Genomic DNA, 24,137 nt, shown 5'->3' with positions numbered 1-24,137 from the left:
TCCTAAATATGTTATCCCAGAGGTGCTGCCACTATTTCTGACTGGTCCAGCCTTGGCCAGCAGTGGGTCCATCTTGGAGGCTGGCTGGAATTGCCTCTGCTGGACATGGAGGAAGCTTCTGGAAGTTTCTCACAGAAGCCACCCATGTAGCCCTCCCCCACCAAAACCTGGCTATACAAACCCAATACAAGTATAAAAACCAAACAAATTGGCCTGTAAAATATATAAAATACATTGGTTTCAGTAACACATGTAGGAAACCACAGCCTTTTAGTGAGCACACATTTGCCAACACCAATAATCCACAGCTCGTTCTGCTCAGACCTGGATCCACTTGAATTTGCACCAATGTAGTTACACAGCTGCAGAAATCCAGGGTAAACAAACCCTGCATATATTCTTCACATTACACCACAGAGCAGCATGTTCACAGATCCCTGTCACTGCCATCTGTGCAGCTCCTCTCCTTCAACATATTCCCTTCCACCCCAAAATACTCTTTCCCTTTCTCCCCAAATCCTTCCTCATGGATCCCTGCAGACACCACTTGTGCACTGCTGGACATTTTACCATCAACTCCTGCAAGCTGGCTGTCAGAACAGCAAGCCCACACGTGGTGTTTGGGTTGTACTCTTGGTGTCCTACTTGCAGCTTGCTCCTCCTCCTCCTCCTCCTGGAGCTGGCAAAGGAGAATTGGATCTTTGGAGGTTTGCCCCTTCAGGCAGACTCTGCCTCATCTTCTGCATTCAGCACTAAGTTATGAACATTTCATACACAAGCAGAATGAAATTAATGTTATTTTCAGGCAGATAAAAAATTATACCATGTAATTCTTACAATAGATATGTACTACAGCAAAGGGGAGCATTCCAACTCATCCAACATAATCACACGGGGGTTCCAGTTGCTCCTCCTCCCATTCTTCAGCACCAAAACATGGGCTGTTCCCAATGATCCTAAAGCCAAAGCAACATCCAGGCATAATGAGTGGGGTTATGAACTCAAGCTCAAGCCTGAATCATCTCAATTTTCTGTACTTACGTCAAACCCAGAGGAAGTCTTTGTACAAAAGAAAAAAAAGGTAGTAATAATTTCATAAAGGAAAATAAAAAAGCAAGTAGGCTGCTCTTGCTGTAATAGAGCTTCCCCCCATTGGGAATAAGTGTTATGGTTCCTTCAGCCTCCTACATGGCCAGAGGCCAAAAAGGGGCCACAGTAAATGCTCCCTGTGGGGACTTGGGAGAATTGCAAATCTCAAGACAGTCCTTTAAAATGCAGGTACTTTCTCACAATGAAAAGAAAGCCCAGTTTTTTTCCTGGTAATAAAAAAAGATTTTGTACAAGATAAGACTCTTCCTGGAGAAAAACAAGAATAGATATGCATCAGGGATAAAAGCATTTTTAACACCACCTACACCTAAACAACACAGGCTATCACAGGATCTGGCACCTTTCCCGCCCACACCACACCTCCCACTGCCTAAGACACCAACTCTTCCTGGGTTTAAAAACTCTCCTTTTCTGCTTTTTCTGCCAATTTGTAATAATCTACCAATAAAAAGACAATCAGCATTCACACCAGGAAGCAGCTCTACCTCAGCCCACCAGAAGACACAAGGCAAAGTCACATTTATCATACAGCAAGCGCCTACCCATATATCAAGCACATTTATAACTTAAATTCTATTTACTGATACCAGGGGGCTGTGCTGGTGGGAGCACCTATAGGGGAGGGCAGGGTATGGAAGCAGAAGAGAGGAATTTCTTTTTTTGTGAGTCAACGTATCTAAAATGGTATTAAAAAAAGAAAAGAACAAGAGAGCAGAAGATTTGTGATGTAACAGCAAGACAAAACAAATCATGCAGCAAGTCAGGGAAAAAAAAAAAGCACAGAACACTCATTTACTCCAAACCCAGCAACTTCACAGAGCTCTGTGCCAAACACTGCCGAAAACACATTGTATTAGTCACTCCTCCAGGAAAACAGCTGTCAAAACCTGTGTCCTACCTCCATAAAACACTCCAAACCAAAACACTCATGACACACACAGGTAGGTCAGAGGACACACCATTCCTGGCAGCTGAAACAATGACATATTTAACCACACAGATTAATCCCAGTGCAGGAAAAGTCACAGGATACACTGGGCTGTTCTGTGATGCAAGCTGACCAGTCTGGTACCCTAAAATGCATTACTACAGTGGTAAATTCAAAAGCATTTTAGCCCATCACAGCCTGGGCTGACATCTCCTTTGTGCTCCAATTCCAGAATGTGCTCTTCAGCCATCTACCTGCAGGACAAGCAAAAAACCAACCAAACCAACCCAAACTAGCAATTTCAGACCACACAGCACAACAGTGTACCTATTTATCACTTTCCAAATCTGCTCTGTCTTCCTACATATTTGCTATTACAATGTAGAGGCTTCCTTGCTCCATCTTCTAAATATCACCAGAGTAAATGCTATGTTTTTGTTAGTCCAATTTAATTCTTGAAATGAGTGACAACACACAAAGATGGTGCAGAAATTCCCCTGTATTACCAACTCTCAAGGGAGAGTGTGGCATTCACATTATCTGAAAAAATCCCTTCACTCAGGATTTTTCTCCTGGGAAGCTGAGAAGGCTCAGAGAAAAGGAAAACAATTCTTATCTCATTTGCTTCTCCTGTGTTGTGCTCACATGTGGAATGTGTTTGGAGATTGTTTACCCACAGGTGATTGTTTCATTGGATTCTGGTGTGAGTTGTTCTGACTCATTGGCCAATTGGGGCCAAGCTGTGTTGGGACTCTGGAAAGAGTCACGAGTTTTCATAATTATCTTTTTAGCATTCAGTAAGTATCCTTTCGTATAATTTAGTATAGTATTCTTTAATATAATGTAGTACTATAAAGTAATAAATTAGACTTCTGAGAACATGGAGTCAGATGTTTCATTCCTGCTTTGTTGGGGCATTCCTTGTAAATACCATAAGGGTAGGAAGAGGATAAGGTATCATCTGACTGCTCCCCAATGGAGAGCTGAGGCACACCAAAACCCTCCCAAATCCACATTATTTCTGATTGCACAGCCCCATGACAAATCACCTCCACCATGGAAGTTTTTAGCTCCTTTTTGCCTTTATTTGCTACAAACCATCACTCAGGTCCTTACTAAATTCAAGGGAAGCTACAAAAACCACGTGGCTTTGGGTGTGGATGAAAACCAAAGGAACAAGACCATCCATTTGAGCAGCATCCTACTATTAAATTTATTAGGTGTAATGTCACACCACACCTCTGCAGAAGGGCAGCCCTTCCCAGCTCACCACCAGCTCTGGGTGGGTACACACCCCTGCTGCATGGCAATGACCTTCACTTGTCACATCCAGGACACACAGCACTGCAGACAACCAACACAGCCACCAGCCATGCCAAAGCTGGCCAGCAACAAATGCCTGTGCTTGGTGATCACACCTATGTGACAACAGCTGATTATTATTATTATTATTCAAAGCCATAAAGGAGGAGTTTTGTCCTACTTCTGGGCTGCAACACACAGAAGTCATGAGCAACTAAAGCAGCAGCCATTCGGTTGGCAGAGAGGACACACTGAGCATTTGCAACACAACAGATGGATTTTTGTTGTTATTTTGCAGGTTAAAAGGGATCAGTGGGGCTAGTCCAACAGCAGAAATGATGAATGGCCAGACAGTCTCAGCCAAGCACTTTACAGTAACAGGATATGTAAAACTCCAGCAGAACTGCAAAGGAGAAATCTTGTTCCCTTCAGTCAGCCCATGAGCCCAAGCAACCTGCTTGATCCAACCTTTCCTCCTGTGGAGCTCTACACATTTTAACTTGTATCCCAAACATTCAGGCACTCCACCAGACACTGCAGAAGGGTGGCAGATTGTAGAGCTGATCACTGTCTGACAGGTTTTATTTAAGTGCTCTCACTCCCCACAGCTCTCTCCAGGCAATAGCAGCTCTGTGCAGACACAACTGAGAAGTGAAGGGACAACAGTTCAGCAGGGCAAGGCAGCAGAGCTTGCTGGGTGGCTTTTGGCTTTGCAGGTTGTCACCAAAGTCATGACAGTAAACAACACAGTGTTGTACAGAATGGTGGTTGCTTAGGTGATGTTACACCTATTTTAAATGAATTAAACAGAGCAGAGTTTAAACAAATAACATTCATATTATGCCAGGCTCCTCTCGCTTCAAGAGATTCAGAAGTTGTCCCTTTCAGCCTGGTACTACTTGGCTGCTCATTCAGCTTCCCTGGAGGTAGAAAACCTTCTCTTAGCCAACACTGCTAAATACTATTTGCAAGAGAAGTGCCCTAAATAACAATGTTTTTCTGCAACACTGGTAAATCACTCTGATAAGGGCCTTGTGGGCAAGACCTAAGGACAGCACAGAGGGACACGAGTGCAGAGGCAAGAAGCACAGAGTGCTGTGCCCATGGCTTCCCTGCACAGACCTTCCCTTGCAGCAGAATCTGCTCTCAAAAGGCTGGAAGATGCAGCATGGAGAAGGCACAGGGCAGCACGACAGGACAGCAACACTTCAGGAACACAGCCTGGACATGAGGCATGGCAGAGTCCCTCTGCCACCTTGGTATTTCACAGGAGAGCTCCCTGCCATTCTCCTGGGAGGTCTGGTCCATTTTGCCTGGTCCCTTGCACTCCCACTCCATCTTTCAGAATCAGTGACACCTCCCTCACTCCACTACAGCCAGAAATCAGTCATTCCCTGCTATGGAATGAGCTTCTCCTGAACACTTGATTACATTGAGAGACACACAGCTGTACTACAGCTGAGACCAGAGAAGCTCTAACAAATTCTAGGAATGCCATCCTTTGCAGGGTCTTCCCTGGCTTAGGATATCCAAAGATGGCAGGAAAAGGTTTCATGTGTCTGGAGAAATCAGGCAGGAGCTAACAATCACTGATGTCATCTTATTGCAAAAGCCCCATACCTTCTTGGTGAGTTCTCATGGGCAGCTCCTCACAGCACTGACTCCTTCACAGCACAGCCAACAAACTCCAACTCTCTCCTCACCCAGCTAACCCACTCTTTTGTAGCACTCATCATTATTGGACACAGCTGTGGCCTGTTCCTAATCTTTGGTGATTGGTACAGCTGCAACTCCTCAGGTGTGAAATTACCTTCTGCACTATTCTCTTACACTCTATCCCTCCACAAATCACTGCTCTGTGTGATTCAGATACTGACCTAGGTAAGATTCTGCATTCAGCACAGCAAATACTGAGAGAGCAGAGTGAAAAAGGTCTGTGCACACTCCTAAAAAAAGGAGAAAGTGCACTAGACAAGCCACCACTCAGGCAGCAGGGAAATAAGCAAGTTATAACTGTGCACAGGTATGACAAACAGCTGAGTAAGAGACCCAGCTACAGGGAGTAAAATCCCTCCTCTAAATTCATATTATTTGCTAGCCCAGCCAAGTTGCACAACTTCAGCTTTGTTCAGCAAAACTAAGGAACAGGAGGGTGAGATTCCTGTGTCTTGCTGAAGAGGCCTGTGGCTACTGAAATTCAGGAAAGGGACAGTCACCTTGTAGAAGGTGAAGCCTTCAACACCTTGAGAATGCAAGAAGGATAAATTACAGCAGTGCTTATGTGGAGCCTTCCAGCTCCTTGTTCACTTACAGGCTGGTGCTGCACTGGAGCTACTGTGGTTTGGTGCAGAACACAGCTCAAATACATTAAAAAATATATATTTTTACTCTTTTAAATAACAGAAGGAAAATTAAATAAGAAAAATACACAATTCCAGAGACTCTTCCTTAGCTTTCAATTGAAACAAACAATGGGATTTAACACCCTAATGAAATAGAGGAAAATCAGTAATCTAAACTTAGATCTAAATTACTCCTTAAGTAGTTAAGTTTCATAATGTAGAAGTAGCAAATGACAAGGAAAATCTAACTTATTCAACAAAAAAACAACATGAAACCCACACACTGCTTCTTATCCAAGATACATCTTAAACAGTGAAACAAGAATATTTATTTTATGTATTTTAAAGGATTTGTGAAGAAGCATCTCTTTCAGGGCCCATTCTCAAGCATGGAACACAATGAATTACCACCAGAGTTCTCTCCCCGCTTGTGATTAACCCTGCAAATCATTTAAATGCTGATGTTGGATATGACAGACCTGTATTCCAGCTGCACCACAATGCCCCAGTTAGTTTGACTCTACAAGTCCTCCACAACCCAGGCTGAGCTCACTGCATGATCTCTAACAAATGGCTCAACCTCCCTGAAGGTTCTGCTCACTTTATCCACAGTTATGATCCACAGCAGTTTGCATTTTACAGATCAAATGTTTGATACAGAATAACTCAATAATGTCAGAACCTTTAAAGTCACCTTCTTGTCAATTCTGTGGGAACATGTCCATGTTTTTACATGAGTTTGGGTATTATCACCCAGGTACACTGCAGATAAAGGAATCAATTCTATTATCAAGAGAACACACTAAGTGATAACTGCAGTACAAGCTTGATTTTAAAATGGCTACGCTTTACTTTGCAGAAGCATGAAATAAACACATGAAAAAAGTTTTAAAACAATGTAAAACCCTAGACAAATGCACTAAGTTTTCCTCTAATCTTTCTTTTAAAAATAAACACCAGTAAAAGGTAGAGCACTGCACACAGCCATTTATCAAAGGTTCATATCAGATTAAGACCAGGAAGCATCACAGCAGTATAGAATCAATTTGTACAGAAACTACATCACCAGCTCAGCAAAAAAATTCTTGGTATTAACACCACAGAAACAAAACCCAAAGGGTTCATCCTTAAAACACCAGTGGGGTCAACATCCATGTAATCCCATCCCTCTGGTGAAACACCCAATGAGTACAAGTGCATGACTAACCCTAAACAGCAGCAGCAAGATCCTGAACATTAATGATTAACTAAATGCAAACAGCAACAGCAGAAGACAACTTTGTGCCCTTTAACACGTCAGCCACAGTTGCTGCTCTGTCCCAGCTCACTGTTCCCTCCCCATGAACATTTATCCCAAACAGCAGCAAGTTATCCAACGCTGTTTTAAACAACACTTCAGGTCTTTCATGTTCCACAGACAAGTCTGAAACCTCTAAACCAGTGAAGCAGTAGTGACTAAGATAATTAAACACACTTCACGTGATGTCCAGGATTTCTGGTGACCTTTACTCACAGTATCATCCCTCTGTTTGGGAACTGAACATCAAAAAGACTTTGCCTGACTCACAAGTGACTAAGCTGACAGAAACCAGGCCTCAAGATAATAAAATAGAGCAAAGAGAAGATTTATCTGCTCGTTACCTCCTGAATAGGAGCATCCTCCAGTTCCCAGAGCACCGAGTACCTCTCACATTTCACAAGCCCAGACATTAAGAGGATCTTGGCTGTTCCTTTGAAGGGAAGGAAGGGCAAGGAGGCAAGAAGTCCTTGTTCAGCTGCGCCACCAAGCCACAGCAGGCAGCCTGAGCCCATCTTGCCAGGGTTAGCCACCAGGGAGGCTGTGTGGCAGCAAGGCAGGACTGTGCAGTAATTAAACCAGCTCCATAACACACACAGGAGGCAGAGAGTTGTCCCCAAGGCAGGCTGCTGACAGGGACAGGGCCAGGCAAACAGAGCGCTCTCAAGAGTTTCTCCATCAATAATTTGAAAGGAATGCTAGGCACACTGCCATGCCACTAGTTTATTCTGTGGAAATAACCTTTATACCTGCCTTTTTAAAGTCCAACTGACTTGCATGTAAATTTGTCGCCGATCGACACGAAAGGACACAGGCACACACCGCTTTCAGGTGAAAGGAAAAGTTTTATTCTCTGACTCCACTATTTATAGTTTTACAAGGGTGACGGTGGATTGGAAGGTGACAGTACCACCTCTGCAATGCCACAGGTCAAACCAACAGTCCATCAAATCTCTCTTCCTCCAAAAGGAATGAAAAACAATGAGTTGTTTACAGAAAAAGTGTGTGGGAAAGTTCACTACAAGAATGTCAACATCAGAAGGCTTAGAAAATCCTAGAAAACCAGGGTGACATAAATTAATGCCACAAAGGAGATCTGCTCCCCAAAAAAGCAGAGATCCCTTCTGACAACACTAGGAAGGAGAAGACAAAACAAAATTCTGTGATTTATCCATCCATCCCAAACTTCATGACAGCATATTAGCCCTCAAAAGTGTAAATGCAAGAGCCCCACAAGGCACTCAGCCCCTGAACTGTTCAACAAATCAGAAGAGGCATCACTAACTATTCCCATGGTCACCACAGCTTGATCAGGTATGAATCTGTAATATTGCCCTTCCCCCATGTCTGATAAAAGCCACACAAAGAAACAAAGATATTAACACACTGCTGTGTAATAGAACACAAATTGCAGGTAGAGTGCTATGATATTAAAAACTACATAGGAGAAAATAAATGCATTTAAAACTACTCCAGGAACAATTATTCACTGAACAGGAGAAAAAAAGAAAAAGTAAAAAATATCTTGTTGTAACAGCATGAAGCAAAGGGAGGGGAAAAAGAAAAAGAGCACTCTGGGAACCTCAAGGCAGTGTTTTCTATTTTTTATAACAACAGGTCAGAGTCTGTAAGGGAGGTCCAAGAGGTTTGAGAAGTTTAGAGCTAAGACAGCCCAGCAAAACAATCACCTAAGCTTTATTTAGCATTCTAGACAGAATACTTAAACACTGAGTACCATATTAAAGTGTTTGAACATAGCATTAAAACTTTTAAATTATTAACATTAAGAGGATATTCAGTTAAAAGAACACTTAATAAACTAAATCCTCCAATTAGATGAAGATATACAGCATACTCTTTGAAGAGCTCAGCCTGAAACCCCATTCCTGCACTGAAATCCATGAAAGGGGCCAAGGAAAACAGTGTTAATGACTGATAAACACGATCAGAGATAAATAATTAAAAGACCACAGGAACAGCACTGAGATCCTACAGCTCACTTATTCCTCTCAAACTCTGCTGGGGGTCAGTTTGTTTATAAACTTACAGCTGCTTATATTACAAAGCACAAGAGATTCACTTCTGCTAAAAGTTCTTTAGTTAAACTACCAGAGAAGTGCCTCCTACAAAAATTCCCAGAGACAGACTACCTCACTAACTCAGAATCCATACAGCAGCTCCAATTAGCTGCAAAACAGCTTTAATTTTTAAATAAGGGTTTTTTTAAAGGTGAAATGTAGAGATATCCACAAACTAGTGAGCATTCTGCAGTCAAAATATGTACCTGAAGTGCCCACTGGATGTGGCAACTCCATGAAGATCTCTTGGACAAGATGTTAGACTTCAGAAGGAAAGCACTACTCCTTGGGGTATCAAAGTTGCAGCTTTCAAGTTACACTTGAAAGTTTAACTTGATTAGAAAAGAACATGTGGTTATCAAGAACTCGGGTGTCAGACATTTCAGTCATTTCTGATGATAGAAGGCAAAACTTACAAAGGAATTAAAGTGCTCTCCAGTTTGCCAAGTTAGTCCCTAACAATACAGCTCTGGGTCTGGATCCATTCCAGTTTCAAGAGGCCCCAGGAACCAATGCACATAATTCAAATTGAAAAATTAATAATTATCTAGACCAAAGGGGGTTGATCTAATAATTCTCTGGGTATTCAAGGGTAGCTCAATCTACCACATCCCACATTCATGACAGGGAAAAAAAAAAAAACAAACCAAAACATTTATCCAGCATGCATAATGACCCAAATTATTTCTCAATACATACTCCTTTTAGGGTAATAATGTAAAATAAAAGGAGAGATACCAATTATGCTGTGGAAAAATATGCTATTTTAGAAAGCGTTTCCAGCTCCTTTTCACTGCTTAACAGTACCAGTCACACTCCCACAAGCCTTCACAGATGAAAGGTGAGACAACCTCTCACAGCTTGCCAGCATTAACCCTGTTATTACCTTCATCAGTACAGCTACACACAAATTACTTCTTAGCACAGCCTCTTGCAGACTTTCAGTCCCACTGCCCTCACATATGGTTACAGCAGCAGTTCAGCTCCTATCTGTCATTACCACAAGGAAAACATTCCTATTTCAGGGTAGTCTCCCAAGAGCATGAGTAGTTGTGCTGCTACAGCAATTTCCCAGCTTTTCCCTGGCAGCTGCTCAGAGGTGAATTCCTGGCTGGGCTCACGTTGCCTGTACTTCCCACTTGGGGAACAAACTGTGTTGTTTAATCCTTTGCCCACGCTCTCTTCTGGAGCACAGGAGATGGACCTGGAGCTGAGAGTTAAAAATCATATAGAGATTATTTTATTTGTAGGGTGGGGAAAAGAAGGAGACATCTTAAATTGTTAAGAAACAAAGCATTTTGTAGATGGTTTAGGGCCAGCCTACTACTTCTCATACAAACAATGAAGAAAAAGATACTGAAGTTATGAACACTGCACTACTGAACAAATAAAAAAGCCCTCATGTCCTGTTCCCTCTCTTTTTCCAACCCTCCCTCTCTGCCCATCTCAAACTTTTTTTTATCTGAAAAAATGAGAGGTTTTTTTATTATTACCTAAAAGACAATGAGGAAATCTGGAGAAAAGCTTTTTAAGCTGAATTAAAAGTCCTAATTCTCAAAATACTTACATTTTTATTCCTTAAGCCACTTATCAACCCTCACAATCCTTTCATTATTCGCAGTAAACACAATGTGAAAAGGCCGTATTCACCCCTTTATTTACGTGTGAAACACCAGAATCCCTAATGAGTTGAGTCATCAACCAAAGAGAAGTCGCAGCCACCGGGGCAATGCATACTCTGGAACTTGTCACCTGCGAACGCTGATGGGATAAGGCTGCGCCTGTTTGTTTTCTCCTTTATTTGAACTCAGTGACGAGGAACTCGCCAGCAACAGCATCTCTTGAAGATTTCACTGATATACGAGGGCGCTTACCTAGCTCAGTTTTGACATGGATTGAATCAACACCTTGTTATATTTACTGCTTGTTTTCCTAAGTTTTTACAGGCAGACAACACCACTGTTGACAGACAACACACTGACTATTTAATCTAGTTGGGCTCATATTGTGTCTGTTCCTCCCTCATTAGCCAGAGCAATCGTCACCCAGCCTTCTCTAGTGTTCTGCGAGATCAAATTATCGCTCATTATTTCCTCCTAATTGCAGAGGAAGAACCTCACACCTATAGCAAAACAAGCCTGCCTGAAACACCCACATCCTTCCAGCACGGATTCCCAGTTTCACCTTTCACTACAGCTCCTTTGATTGCTTCAGTCAGTTCCTTGAAGAGTTAAACTAGAAATAATCTTTAATACAAGAATGCTGTTGAAAGAACCACCTATGCGTGCAAAGCTACTCGGTAAGACAGGCCACACCGCCCGGGGGAGGATGGTAGAGAGCACACTTGAAAGCACCCACAGCTAGGACTAAATAGGTATTAAGCTCGTCAGGATTTTCTGTACATACTCCAGTCTACCAGAACAATAGAATATGGATTTCACGGGGCATCCCTGCCACTAAACCCAGGGATTTAGTGGCAGGTGTACCTTCAAAGGAAACTATTTTACGTCACCGCTTTCGCATGTATTGCGCTGGAAACTAAGGAAAACTGCAACTGACAAAAACGGAGCAGTTTTAAAATTCATGGCAAAACTCCTCAGAGGAGGCGGTGCTCCGTGTGCCCTTTGAAAGTGTTATAACAGAGCCACCTTCCAGAGCCGGGCAGGTTTAGCACACACCGCCGCCAAGAGCTCCCGAAACTCTGTCGGGGAGGTGGGGAATACCTGCCCCGAGAGCTCCGCACCGCAAACAACGCGGGCTCCATCTTCCTCCTCCGGCAGCCGGGCACTGCACGGCAAAACCACACAAACCCCCAGAAACAGCACAGCTCAAACCAACTTTGAGAACTTCGTACCATTACAAAAAAAAAAAAAAAAAAAAAAAAAAACACCCAACCAAGCAAACAGAAAAAGAGAAGAAAGCAGGATCCAGGCGAAGTGCCCACCAGCCCGCGGGAGGGCGGGGAAGCCTCATCCCAGCCGTATCCCCCAGCAGCGGCCGAAGGAGAAGCCCCGGGCGCTGCGGGCCCCCCTCCACCCCGCGCCGCTGCCGAGGCCCCGCGGCCCCTCCGGCCTGGCCCGGCTCCAGCGGGCCCGTCTAACAAGTTGATCCCGGCGTGAAAGAGGAAGAAAAGGAAAACCTGGGAGGGGGAGGGGAAGCCCCTGCGCGGCCGCGGAGCCCGGACCGAGCGAGGGAAGGCGGGCAGGGAACGCCGGAGGGAAGGAGAGTCGCCTCCCGCCCCCCTCCACGGCCGCAGGATCCATTTTCCCTCCCGCTGCCCCGCTCCAACTTTCCGCTGGCCGCGGCCCGGGACTCACCGGCATCATCTTGGAGCCGAACCGCATGGGGGCGGCCGGTGCCGGCCCCGCCACCCGGAGCGGGGAGCGGCGGCCCGGGGGGGCGGAGGGGCTGCGCTGCTGCTGCCGGGACGACCTGTTGCGGGAGGCACCCGGCTCAGCTCGGCCCAGCCTCCGCTTTGTTCCCACCGGGAGCCGCTCTCCCGCCGCCGCCTCCACCCCCGGCTCCGCTCCGAAACTAACCACGGCCCGGCGAGGAGGAGCCGCCGCGCCCCGCCCGCCGCCCACCCCCGGGAGGGGCCGGCCCACCTCCTGCCCCCGCCGGGGCTGCCGGCCCGGAGCTCCGTGAGGGAGGTCAGAGCGCCCCGGGCTCGGCACTCAGCGGGCCTGTGACATTACGAGGTCCGTGGTAGTCCCTGCGGGTCACCCGCTCCGGCACGGCGCTCGGAACGCGCGGGTTTCGGGGCCCCACGGAGGGCAGGGGCACACGGAGCGCGGTTCGCCCTGCATCGGCAGCGCGGTGGAAGCCACCGGCCAAGGTCACAGCAGAGCCTCCCCTAGCCTGACCTGCGAGCCCCTGCAGTCCCTGTGCCTCACACGGACCGTCCTACAGATGCCTTTTAGCTCCTCGCTTACGCAGTCAATGGAGCATCCCTGCCGGATGCACGTTTTATTTTTTTTCGTTATTTTTGGTCAAACCTCACTAAGATGACAAAAACCATCCCCACGAATCTTTTGCACCCATTTAAGAGGTGGAGAGAACAAGTTCTCCCTTCTTTGGAGCAGTGTGCAGGACACCCATTTCAAACCCAGGCACTTTGCTAGCAGCACTTGAGAAGCTCACGCAAGGCTTGGGGGAAAAAAGTATATTCATTCAATCGGCACCGTTACAGGGCTCTCTGGCCAGGAAAGCCAGCCCCATCTGTTTTACCTACTCGTATTAAAATCTTCGTAGTAATTAGGCAGGATGAAAGCGGAGGGGATTAGAAGTTCCCAGATGAAGGAAGAGCAAAACACGAACCTAATTTGTATACAAACAACTATTTTTCTAAAGCAATAAAGAAACTTTGAGAGTATTAAAGGAGCTTTGAGAGCCCCTTCCCGCAGGAACTGCAGGGCGGTAAGCAAGCACTGTTTAATATAATATTGCTGCAGGAGGGATAAAATCCCGGCCGAGCCGAGCCGGGCCGTGCTTATCCCGATCGCGGGGCCGTTCCCGCATCCCCCCCACTCCCCGCGCTCCTCGCCCCCGCGCCACGGCCGGCCAAGGAGGAGGCGCCGCCCCCAGCATGACGTCACCTACTCGGGCTCCCATTGGGCGCCTCACGAACACAGCGCGGTGTCTCCCGGCAACGCCGTGACGTCACGGCCCGCCCCGGCCGCGTCCCGGGCAGCGGCTCCGCCGTTGTCCCGGCGGCAAACGCGCCTGGCCCCGGGGCTGCTGCCTCGGACGGACCGAGCACGGAGCCGCACTGCTGGGGGACAGGGCTTCCCTCACCCCAAACCCCGCCGGTATCCCGCCGGATGAGCGGGATCTGGGAATCCCAGCTCTTTCCGGATTCGCGTCTCTGGTGCCCGCATGCATGGGTCAACCTACGCGCAGAAGGTTTACAAAGCCACTTACAAAGCCAAAGTCTTCATTTGCTGGATTTTTAACATCTCAGACTTTAGATTTATATCACAGGATAAAAATGTTACAGGTGAAAGCAAGTGGCAATGGAGAACTGAAATTCTTAGGATCGCAGAGTAATGAATCACTGAGTTAGGAAGATCATCGAGGTCAATCATTAACCCAGCAGTGCCACGTCTGCCACTAAACCGCGTCCCTGAGCACCACATCCCCGTGTCCCCTGAACACGGCTAGGGAGCGTGACTCCCTCACTTCCCTGGGCACCCTTTGAGTTATTCGTTTCAATAAAGACATTTTTCCTAAAACCCAATCTAAACCTCTCCTGGTGCAACTTGAGGCCGTGTCCTCTTGCTCTGTCTCTTGTTACTCGAGAGAAAAGAACGACTCCCACCTGGCTACAACCTGCTTTCAGTAGAGCACATTGAGGTCCCTCTGATTATCCTTTTCTCCAGGCTAAACACCCCTAGTCCCACCTCAGAAGCCTCGATGCTCCAGACCCTTCACCAGCTTTGTTGTCCCTCTTTGGACACACTCCAGCCAAGGATTCTGCAAATTCCTGCTTGTCACATACATCTTTTATGAAAAATCCTTTCCTTAGGATTTTTCCTCCTGAGAAGCTGGGAGGCCTCAGGAACAAAATGTGAACATTGATTATCTGCTGCTGTGGAATGCAACAGGTGCATCTGTAATTGGCCCATGTTGGATGTTTGTAATTAATGGCCAATCACAGTCAGCTGGCTCGGACAGAGAGTCCGAGTCACAAGCCTTTGTTATCATTCTTTTTTATTCTATTCTTAGCTGGCCTTCTGAGGAAATCTTTTCTTCTATTCTTTTAGTATAGTTTTAATATAATATATACCATAATATAATAAATCAGCCTTCTGAAACATGGAGTCAGATCGTCATCTCTTCCCTCATCCTGAGACCTCTGTGAACACGGTCACACTTGCTGAATTTTTAGAAGCATGTAGTTGGTAAGGGGTAAAATCAGGAGTGTGATCTTTTCATGTACTCCCTAAATACAGACACAAATAACTCTAATAATTAGAATATTAAAATAACAATTTTAAGCTTGTAAAATAAACCTGGAAACGGTTAGGTAAAAATCAAGCAGAAAAGGTGTTTCAGATGAGTGTGTGTGTGAGGTAGCCACATTTTGCTAGCGCAAGCCTTTTGCAGGCCAATCCACAGAAGTCTCTTTTGGCTCAAGCTTTACTTTGACATCATCCACACAGAACCCCATCCCTGCTAAGGAAATGAAGCTCCAAGGGGTGCACAGGTCTTTATTTCCAGCTCTGTGCAGGCTCTGTGACTCACACACTGCAGTGAGGGCTCTCAGTGCCATCTGGCCTGGCATGAAGATCCCAGCTCCTCTCCAGCAGAGGGGACAGTGCTGGCCAGGTTTGCAGGTCACAGCCCTTGTGCCCATGCCTATCTCAGCAGCACTGCCCACCCTCCCTAGAGCACCTCTCATTCCTGCCTCATTCCTGCCTCTCACAGCTACTCAGACATGATTTCACCAGAGAAGCATGGCATGAATTTCTCACAACAGGTTATTAATTCCAGAACAGACTTCTTGGGTTATCAGCAGAGAGCTGACGGTTCCCCCAGAGAGGGCAGAAATATGGGAGGGTTTCTGAGCACAGCTTCACCCTCCAGAGTGTCGACAGTAGGAGATAACTGAGTCATGCACTGGAGCATTGGCAAGGGGCAGCAGTTCCCAGCCCTGCACACACAGAGCTGTCAGAAAATGGAAGAGGAGAGGAGATCCACAGGATCTGGAGCCAATGGCACAGACAGCTGAAGCTCTGCACCTTTTCCCTGGCTCCCACTACCTTTGGTGGCCTAAGCAGACCATGCTGCATTTGACTAAGGCCACATACAGTTCCCTAGAAGTGATCACAGCAAGGGCTCTGATGCCTCAGGTTTCAGCTTTTCTATTTTTCAGATTCTGTACTGCTTTAGTGTGTAGTTCTGAGCTTCATATTAGGGAACAGTAAGCTCTCTTCACAGAGTAGGTAGTCAAAACAATTCCTTCTCTAGCTGGCGACCAAAGACAACCAATCCAAATCTCAGGCCCAAGAGCATAAACAAGGGTGGAATGAAGAGAGAAAAACAAGAAGGATGGGACTTCATTGGCTGAAGCTGTAATTGGACAATTAACTCAAATATGCTAATGGGCCAATGTGGCATTCACATGGCCTCTGAACAGAGACATAATTCTCTCTCAGGTTTTTTCCTGGAGAAGCACTGAGGGAAAACAAATTTTATCTCTGCTTGCTGCTCCTGTTGTTTTGCACATGTGGAATGTGTTAGGGAGATTGTTTACCTGAAGTGATTTGTCAATTGGATTCTGCTGAGGATTGTTTTGTTTCCTTGGCCAATCACTCAAAGCTGTGTCCTGGCTGTTGGGACACAGCCACAAGTTTTCTTTAGTATTCTTTGTAGTTATAGTATAGTATAATGTAATATAATATAGTTTTAATAAAGTGAGAATTCAGCATTCCAAAGCCTTGCAGTCCGATGACAATCATTTCTAGACATTGGGGTCACCTGATTTTGATAGACCAGAACTTATAAAAGTGAGAGACCTCATGACTGGTTCTCCATTTTGTGACCATTTTGGGTTCATCTTGGGTGTAGCCCTGGCTGGGCTCTTGTGCTGCCCAAGGTGGATCCATTGAGGCTTTTAATAAATCCCTGCTTTATTCTTTAACTCTGTTCTAGATCAGTCTTCACAAGGCATCAGTTCAAGGGAAGCTCATACTCCTGGAATGGCTTGAAAAGTATCCAAGGAAAGGAAAATAAGTCCACAAAACCACTAAACAGAAATGTAGCAGAATTATTATTATTTCCACAGGAGATCAACTTGATCTGAACCACAGCAGAGACATTACATACAGTATTGGTAATGATAATCAGCGGAAATAAACAGCATCATCTTTTCTTGTAATTAATCTTCCCATACAATGGGATCTGCAGGACAGGGCTGGAAAAACACTGCTGTATTTCATGCTCTCAGCACACTACTTAGAATTCCAAAACCCCACATAATTCCTTCAGTGCTGTATCCAAGCAGCTTTAATAGCAACTTCACATCCTCTGCTCTACCAGACTGCCCAGAACTACTTCCAGACCAGACAAGTCCCCTTTTACACTCCTGACAAAAATTTGGAAGATTATCAGGTGACATTCCTTTTGCAAGATTTCATAAGAATTTAAAGAGGGAAAAAAAAAACCAAACTCTACCTTTCGGTTGTTTTTAATAAACCCTTTAATTCTTCAGCAAAAAGCTGAATATGTTTCTCAGACTGCTTCTAAGGCAGTAATTTCAGAGGGTGTTTACATAAACCAAGAGAACAGCAGCAACAGAAGAGGTACAGGAGGGCAGCTGGGTTAGATTTGCTGTCCACTGCCACCTACTGTTAGAACTCCACCAAGTCAGACTTGTGAGCTCTAATTCCCCAAGGATATTATTTAAGAGCCCAGAAGGAAGGAAAAACTTTGGAATTGAGATTGCTGTGGAGAAAAGGAAAAAAAAAAAAGGGACATGCCAAGAGAATTGCTCACCTAAACTCATCGGGCTGTGGCACAGCAGCCTCATAAGTTTGGATTCTTTCCAGCAATGTTGAAATTCTGGCATCTAATTTAGACAGCTCAAGATAAGGCTTTTCCAGGCAGTGATTCAACACAAAGACCTCGATTAGTCCGTGTTGTCAAACTTTCTCACAAAGAGAAAATGCAGCTAAAGAAGAGAAAACAGATGGTTTAACACTTTCAGCACCTACATCCAGTTCTGCTAATCCACCAGCTGCCCTCTTGTTGTTAGATTCATTTCCACTATTTAATGCTGCATTCCTACAATTGAATTTGTTTTCAAAACATCAGATAACAGACCTTACAGCAGAAACAGCTGGGGGGAAAACACACAGAAATTACTGAGTCTATCTCCCAGCTGGAAAATAAAGTTCCCTAGTTCATAGAACCATAGAATCATTAAGGTTGGGAAAGACCTCTAAAGTCATTAAGTCCAACCATTAACCCAACATTGCCAGGTCCTTCACAACTAGAGTGCCATAAATATACATTTTTGAACACTTCTGGGGCAGTGATTCCATCACTTTCCTGGGCAGCCTGTTCCAGTGCTTGACCAAATACCAAAGTCTACAGGTAAGATTCATGAAATCTTTTAAGAAATTTGCTAATAACATCAGCTAGCATGATGTTGTAGCATGAATAACATGTTATTCCCATGTTATTCCCGGGGCTGCTTCCAAAGAAAAAGCTCTTGGTCCATGCTGCATTCAAAGCAGCACATCAAGAAGCATTTAACATGTGTAAATTTTAAATTAAAACAACCTGGCTTGCCACAAGTTCTGTCAGCCCATTCTCTAAGTGTAAAGTTTTCTTGGACACTGAGGAGCTGTACAGCAGACATACCTTTCCCTTGGAGATAAGCCACTTCTCTAAACTTGTGTCTGGAAGCTGAAATGAGCCTCTTGAGGGAGTTTATCACATGAGGGCATGCTTAATGCAGAATATCAATATCATCAACATCATCATCATCATCATCATCAGGGCCCTCCTTGGATGGTGTGTGCTTTGTGCTCACACCAAGTCCATTTTGGTTGGGACATATGCTTCCTTATTCACATTCAGATTAAATCCATTTAAAATCTAAACAAATAACTGCATTCTGTCACATTCCTGTGTCACAGCTGAAACCAAATCTAGATTTTCCCAACAGGAGGACCAGCTGAGTTACATTTACCTCACTCAGAGCCATGAGAGAAGGTGCCTTGCTTTGAGATAGCACTTACTACTACACAAACTAAATATAAACAGCATTGGGCACTGTATGTAGGAGCTAGTCATGCATATAAGAAACTGCATTAAACCACCAAAGTTCAGACTTTGTAACTTTAAAGTTAGTTAAAAATTATTTCTTGCTTAACTTGCATCCTCTGTAAACTATAACCTCATTATCCAAGTTGTGACAGTCCCACATGCACCCACTGCACAAAGTACATTATCATGTTACTCAGTAAACTAATAATTGTACAGAGCCAGCAGCACTCAGAAAATACTTCAGAAATTTGTATCAATCTTGCTGCAACCTATTCAGGCCTTAAGCTGATCATTTAAATACAGTTTCAAAGAATGATTCTCTAAAAATAGAAAGTGCCATTGATATCACAAGCATCACTCACTTTAAAGAGAAGTCTTCAATTTATTCCAGATCAACAAGGAATTATTTAACTAAAGCTCCTCCAACTTCTCAAGTTACTTGCTGGAAGAAAATTCTAATTTCCTCACTCAAAAGTCTTTTCTATGTAATTTAAATTCTGTGTGGGGTTTTTTCCCCTCACAGGTAATTGAACAACCAGGCAGCTAAAGCAAGTCTGCAATGTCTTCAAAGGAGGAGAAAGAAACTTCCTCTTCCATTAGACCCTAGCATCTTTCAACAAAATGTAGGCTGGCAAAAATCAGTGTTTTGTATGCATCACACCCAGCTGCCATTCTTCTCAATAACCAAATTACATTCACTACCCTCACTCTGGATCCCTGTCAATTGATCTGAGCACAGCTCCTGACAGCAGACCCTCTGTAACAAAAGGCTGTTTAGGGCCATTACAGTGATTTGGGAAAGCTTTACTTGCCTGCAGCCACTCACCCAGCCCCAAAGGGGAGCTGGCCAGGGAGGAAAAACAGGGAAGGAACTGAAACAAATGCTTGTTAAGCACAAATATATTCAGCTGTTGGACACAGAAATTCTGTGATCAAAATGCCATTCCTTCCCAGAAACTTTAAGACACTGATGAGCCACACAGTGACTCTGGAGCTTCATCCCAGCTGGATGTTTGGAGATGTGGAGGGTTAAATGAACACTGCCATTTCACTGTTGCCTCATCCCTATTGCTCAGCTGCCAAGAAGCCAGACTGAGCTCATGCTAGCAGCTCCTCTGGAGTCAAGAGAGAATTAAACCAGAAGGATTTCAGAAAATATAAAATTATTTCAAGATCAGGCCCTCAACAATATCTTTTTTATAAAGTGACTGCAGGACTGAGCAGACCATATCTTTGTAAACCTCTTCTCATGGTTAATTTATCTATCTTCTTTGCACTTTCTCACACAGAGCTATAGTCCTGTGCCTCAGAATATCAAACTCTGCTTGAGATAACCCTGGCAGACCTGGGGACATCAAAATTACTTGTGCAGTTTGTTGTGGCTATGGCATTTCACCAAACTGAACTGACATCTCTGAGACACAGAGACATTGCTGATGTCTTCCCTGAATTATCTTTATCATAGTGCAAATACGTGCTAGTGTACTGAAATTAAAGGAATTCCTTGGAACTTACATCAAAACTGAGCCCTTCCTCATGGTGATAACTAATTCTGTGCCCTAGGGATGGCAAACATCCTGCAAGAGAATAATACAGAGAATTAGCAAAAGTCATGTTATCTGATGAAAGCCTTTTATTTTTTTATCTAAGTTTGTTGACCAAAGTTGCTTCTGAGTCCAAGTGTGAGGGAGGATGTGTAACCACCAGGAGCTGATTCTGCAGCCCTCCCTGGGGGAGGTATTCTGACTACAAGGAAATAGAAAGGGTATTTGTCTGAACCCTTGTCTTTTTTTATTCCCCAAGTACATCAGTTTACCTGATTTGGAATTAATTAGTAGTAGCATAGAATTAATACAGTATGTGTCTACAGATGACATTTTCCCTGTGGATATGAAAACATTTTAAGTTTTTTCTTGAAATTTGAAACAGAAAAACATAGTTGATGAAAGCTTGACTGTGCAACGTGCCTGGCTTACATAAACCACTCAAGATTGGTCTGGTCCCCACACTTTCAGTTCAGAAAAGAGAGACTGTAGAGAGACTGTATTTTATGTTTTCCTGTCTCCTATTTGTTTTCCTTTTGCTTCTACCTCTCATCTCCCATGGAGCATCATATTCTTCTGCCTCTCAACATCAATATATTATTACTTTTAGATACCTAATATACAGTATAAGAAGTAAATAAAAGGGCAGATGTAGATTTTAGAGTCAGTTTCTCAACCAGATTTTTATGCAACATGTAGCACTACTGGGTCCACAACTGATTAAACAGCAAAGGATCCAGTTAAATATTTATATTGATTTAATTAAACTGGGATTACATTCATATCTGAAGCTGACTCCATACCACAATATTTACTCATTTACCTATTAGAGAATTAAAAGTTTCAGCTGTGAAAGATTAATGTGTTCAAATTTACACTGTTGTGTTTATTAACAACACACTCAAGGGAAATTTAAATATTACTTTTTTTCCATTTTTAATGCCTTTCACAAAAAGACCTTTAAGCAAGAAAGACTTTACTCTGCCTTAGTGTCCAGCATGAATGAAAGCACTGCTGTGTGAATAGACCAGACTTCTTTCAAATTTTTAAATCTTTTTTAAAATATTCCTAATATCCATGAAGTGAGCAAACTGCTGCTGCCCCCGAGAAGGAAACACATCGTGTGGGAAAGGCTTTTCTATTTTTCTATTGATTACACTGACTTAATAAAACAAATCTGTTCTCCTCCCACCCAACTTCTGCTCCTGCCATCAGTTTCTGAGCACGTTACTCCTCTGTGCTCCAATATTCCTAATCAACATGACAGTTCTGACCTACTTACACACTTTCCTCCACCTCCAACCCCTGCTGCTAATTTTTTCCCACCACTCCCAACTTCCCAGATGTCTGCTTGTTAGCTCCTGCTTCTCTCTCTCTTTCTACCCTTTCTTTAATTTCTCCTCCTTTCTCAGATCTCACAGATACAACTTGACTTGTGTTTGAGCCAGGCTCCTTCCTCTTCATCACAGTTCTTGGTGTTGCTTGCTTCCATACAAAGCCCAACCAAAACATTCCACACAATTTCAGTAAAATTTCACAGCCTGAACACACCACACTCCAGTCAGTTGGGAGCACAATATGTAGTCCAGAGTATGGAGAAATCCAAATTTCATTCCCCCAAACATAAATCAAAATATTATGTGGATTTTTGCATGAAAGGAGTGAAAAAATTCATTTCTCCTAACACCTTCTTGTGAGTCATTGAGAAGTTAAAAAAAATCATCAATCCAACTATGCTCATAATTCTAACATGGTTAAATAAAAACGATGGCTATTTCAAGATTTACGGGTATTTCAAGATGATACATGCCATGTAATATGCAAACAGATTCTACATAACTTTATTTTATCCCTTTCAGAAAGTATTAGCAAGTTTTCTGGCTTCACAGTATCCCAAAATAACTGCAAAGTTCATCCACTGGAGAGTCTGTAATGGGGGTTTTGTGAAAGTGCATGAGAACTGTGTTTTTCCAAATTAATGCAAAGTGATGCATGCTCAGAAAAATTACACCAGATCCACTGGGGAAGGACATGAGTCAGAACCTGGAAGGCAGCAGAATTACCCAACTTACTAAAATAGACTTATTAACTGTTAAGCTATTTATATAGTTAGTAAAAAATATATATTGTTCATTGTATTTATTCTGTTTGGTGTTATGAAAAACATGTTATATTTATTAAACATAAAGCTGTATCTAAAAAACTGAAATTGTCTAAATTATATGACAAAAAAAAAGAAACACTCTCTTGAAGCAAAGTGAAATCTTATATGCTTAGGTAGGATGAAAAATCCCACTTCCTTTTAAAGCATCAGCAGAGGGCCAGCCCAAACTTCACGTGCCAAGTCACAAGTTCATAAAGAATTCTCCTGAGAGAGTTTTAAACTGCTGACGGTGCATGTGAAAGGAGATCAGGTCTGAAAACCACGCACAAGAATAAAACCCTTGCTACAAGATAGCAGCATTGATGAGTTGAGGGGAGGGAGCAAAACACTTCCAGATCCATACAAGGCACACAGTGTTCTGCTCCCAAAAAGGAAATATTAATTTCAGCACACATTTTTGGAGTGCCATTAGGATGACACACATAAAGCCTTACCCTTGCATTTGCCCTGCTCCCAAGTTAATTCTTTTCCATATGCCTCTTTTTGGTTTTGGGGGTTTTGTTTGTTTGTTGGTTGGTTTTGGTTTGTTTATTTGTTTTTAAGAAAGGTTGCAGATGAGTTTCTGAGGAGAGGGGAGAGTGAAAGAAATGGGTTAGGATAAAACTTCAAAGAGAGGAAGCATGGCTGGGAAAAAAAAAATGCACAGAGGTGCTGCAGGCAGCTAATTCTGTAGTGCTGTAATATTTTAAGCTGCACTACCTTGGTGCTGGTACTGAAAGAAGAGGTCTCATTCTCCCCAAACATTTGATGTCTTTTTCCCACACACTTTGCTACCAGCACTCTTAGGATTTGTTTAGTGACTTCCTCTGGCAAGTCAGTCTTCAGCAGCACCAGTTCCCCAGTCAAGCACAGACACCCAACGCTGCTGGTGAGAAACAAAGCAGCAGCAGCTGCTGAAGGCGCTGAGGAGACTGGCACCATACTTTTCAAAGGCTGTGCCAACTCCTGTCAGGCTAAAATGCTTGTGAAACTGAGGAGTGGCGCTTCTCAGAAGCACCATGGAATGTTCTAGGAACAGCGCTTGGTCCCATCCCTTTGTAGTCCCAGCAATCTGATCCAGAAACCTCCTTAACATACAGGATAAAGAGCAAAAAGAGGAGCAGAGCTTGCTTTATTCTGGGTGTTCTGCCTGCTCAGTTATGGCTGGTTCCAGGCAGTGGTTTTCGGGCTGCCGAGGGTTTTGCCAGCTGGCTCTGATCCCAAAGGCTGGCAGCGGACCTGCAGCGCCCTGGCTGCTGTGGCTCCCCGTGCCACCAGAGCAGGGGCAGCTTGGACACCGACCCCAGAAGGGGTGCTCGCCCATCCGTAGGTAAAATTCAGCAGGTTGGATCACTTTGTAACGAGGATGTGGTTTTGTCTCGCTTAGGGGCTACAGAGGCGTTTTCCACCACTGTAATCCAAGCCCATTCTCCCGGTAGGTCACTGTGCTGTGCGGACGGAGCGCAGCAGCACCCACGGAGGTTTGGGAGTTCTTCCCAAGGATGTTTGGAAGTCCCACCCAAGGAGGTTTGGGAGGTCCTTCCCACAGAATTTCCTCAGAGGGGCATGGAGAGAGGCGCTCATCCCTTCTCTCTGGCCTGCAGCCGTAGAACACGAGG

General features: G+C 44.2%; 1 protein-coding gene across 3 annotated transcripts in view; it reads right to left on the bottom strand.

Moving 5' to 3' along the window:
* TP53BP2 (tumor protein p53 binding protein 2) overlaps positions 1–14,504 on the bottom strand; it is a 58,637-nt gene extending 44,133 nt beyond the window's left edge. For 2 of the 3 annotated variants that reach the window (XM_058802565.1, XM_058802566.1), the window contains exon 1: positions 12,375–12,573. In XM_058802565.1, the coding sequence (XP_058658548.1) occupies positions 12,375–12,401 (27 nt within the window). In that variant the 5' untranslated portion in view covers positions 12,402–12,573. Of the gene's footprint in view, positions 1–12,374; positions 12,574–14,456 lie in introns of those variants that run through there. The other variant, XM_058802567.1, reaches the window with a different exon arrangement.
* Between the last annotated feature and the right edge of the window lie 9,633 nt (positions 14,505–24,137).

This window comes from Ammospiza caudacuta, chromosome 3 (assembly GCF_027887145.1).
Source record: "Ammospiza caudacuta isolate bAmmCau1 chromosome 3, bAmmCau1.pri, whole genome shotgun sequence".
Taxonomy (NCBI): domain Eukaryota; kingdom Metazoa; phylum Chordata; class Aves; order Passeriformes; family Passerellidae; genus Ammospiza; species Ammospiza caudacuta.
This window is presented reverse-complemented; position numbering and strand designations above follow the sequence as displayed.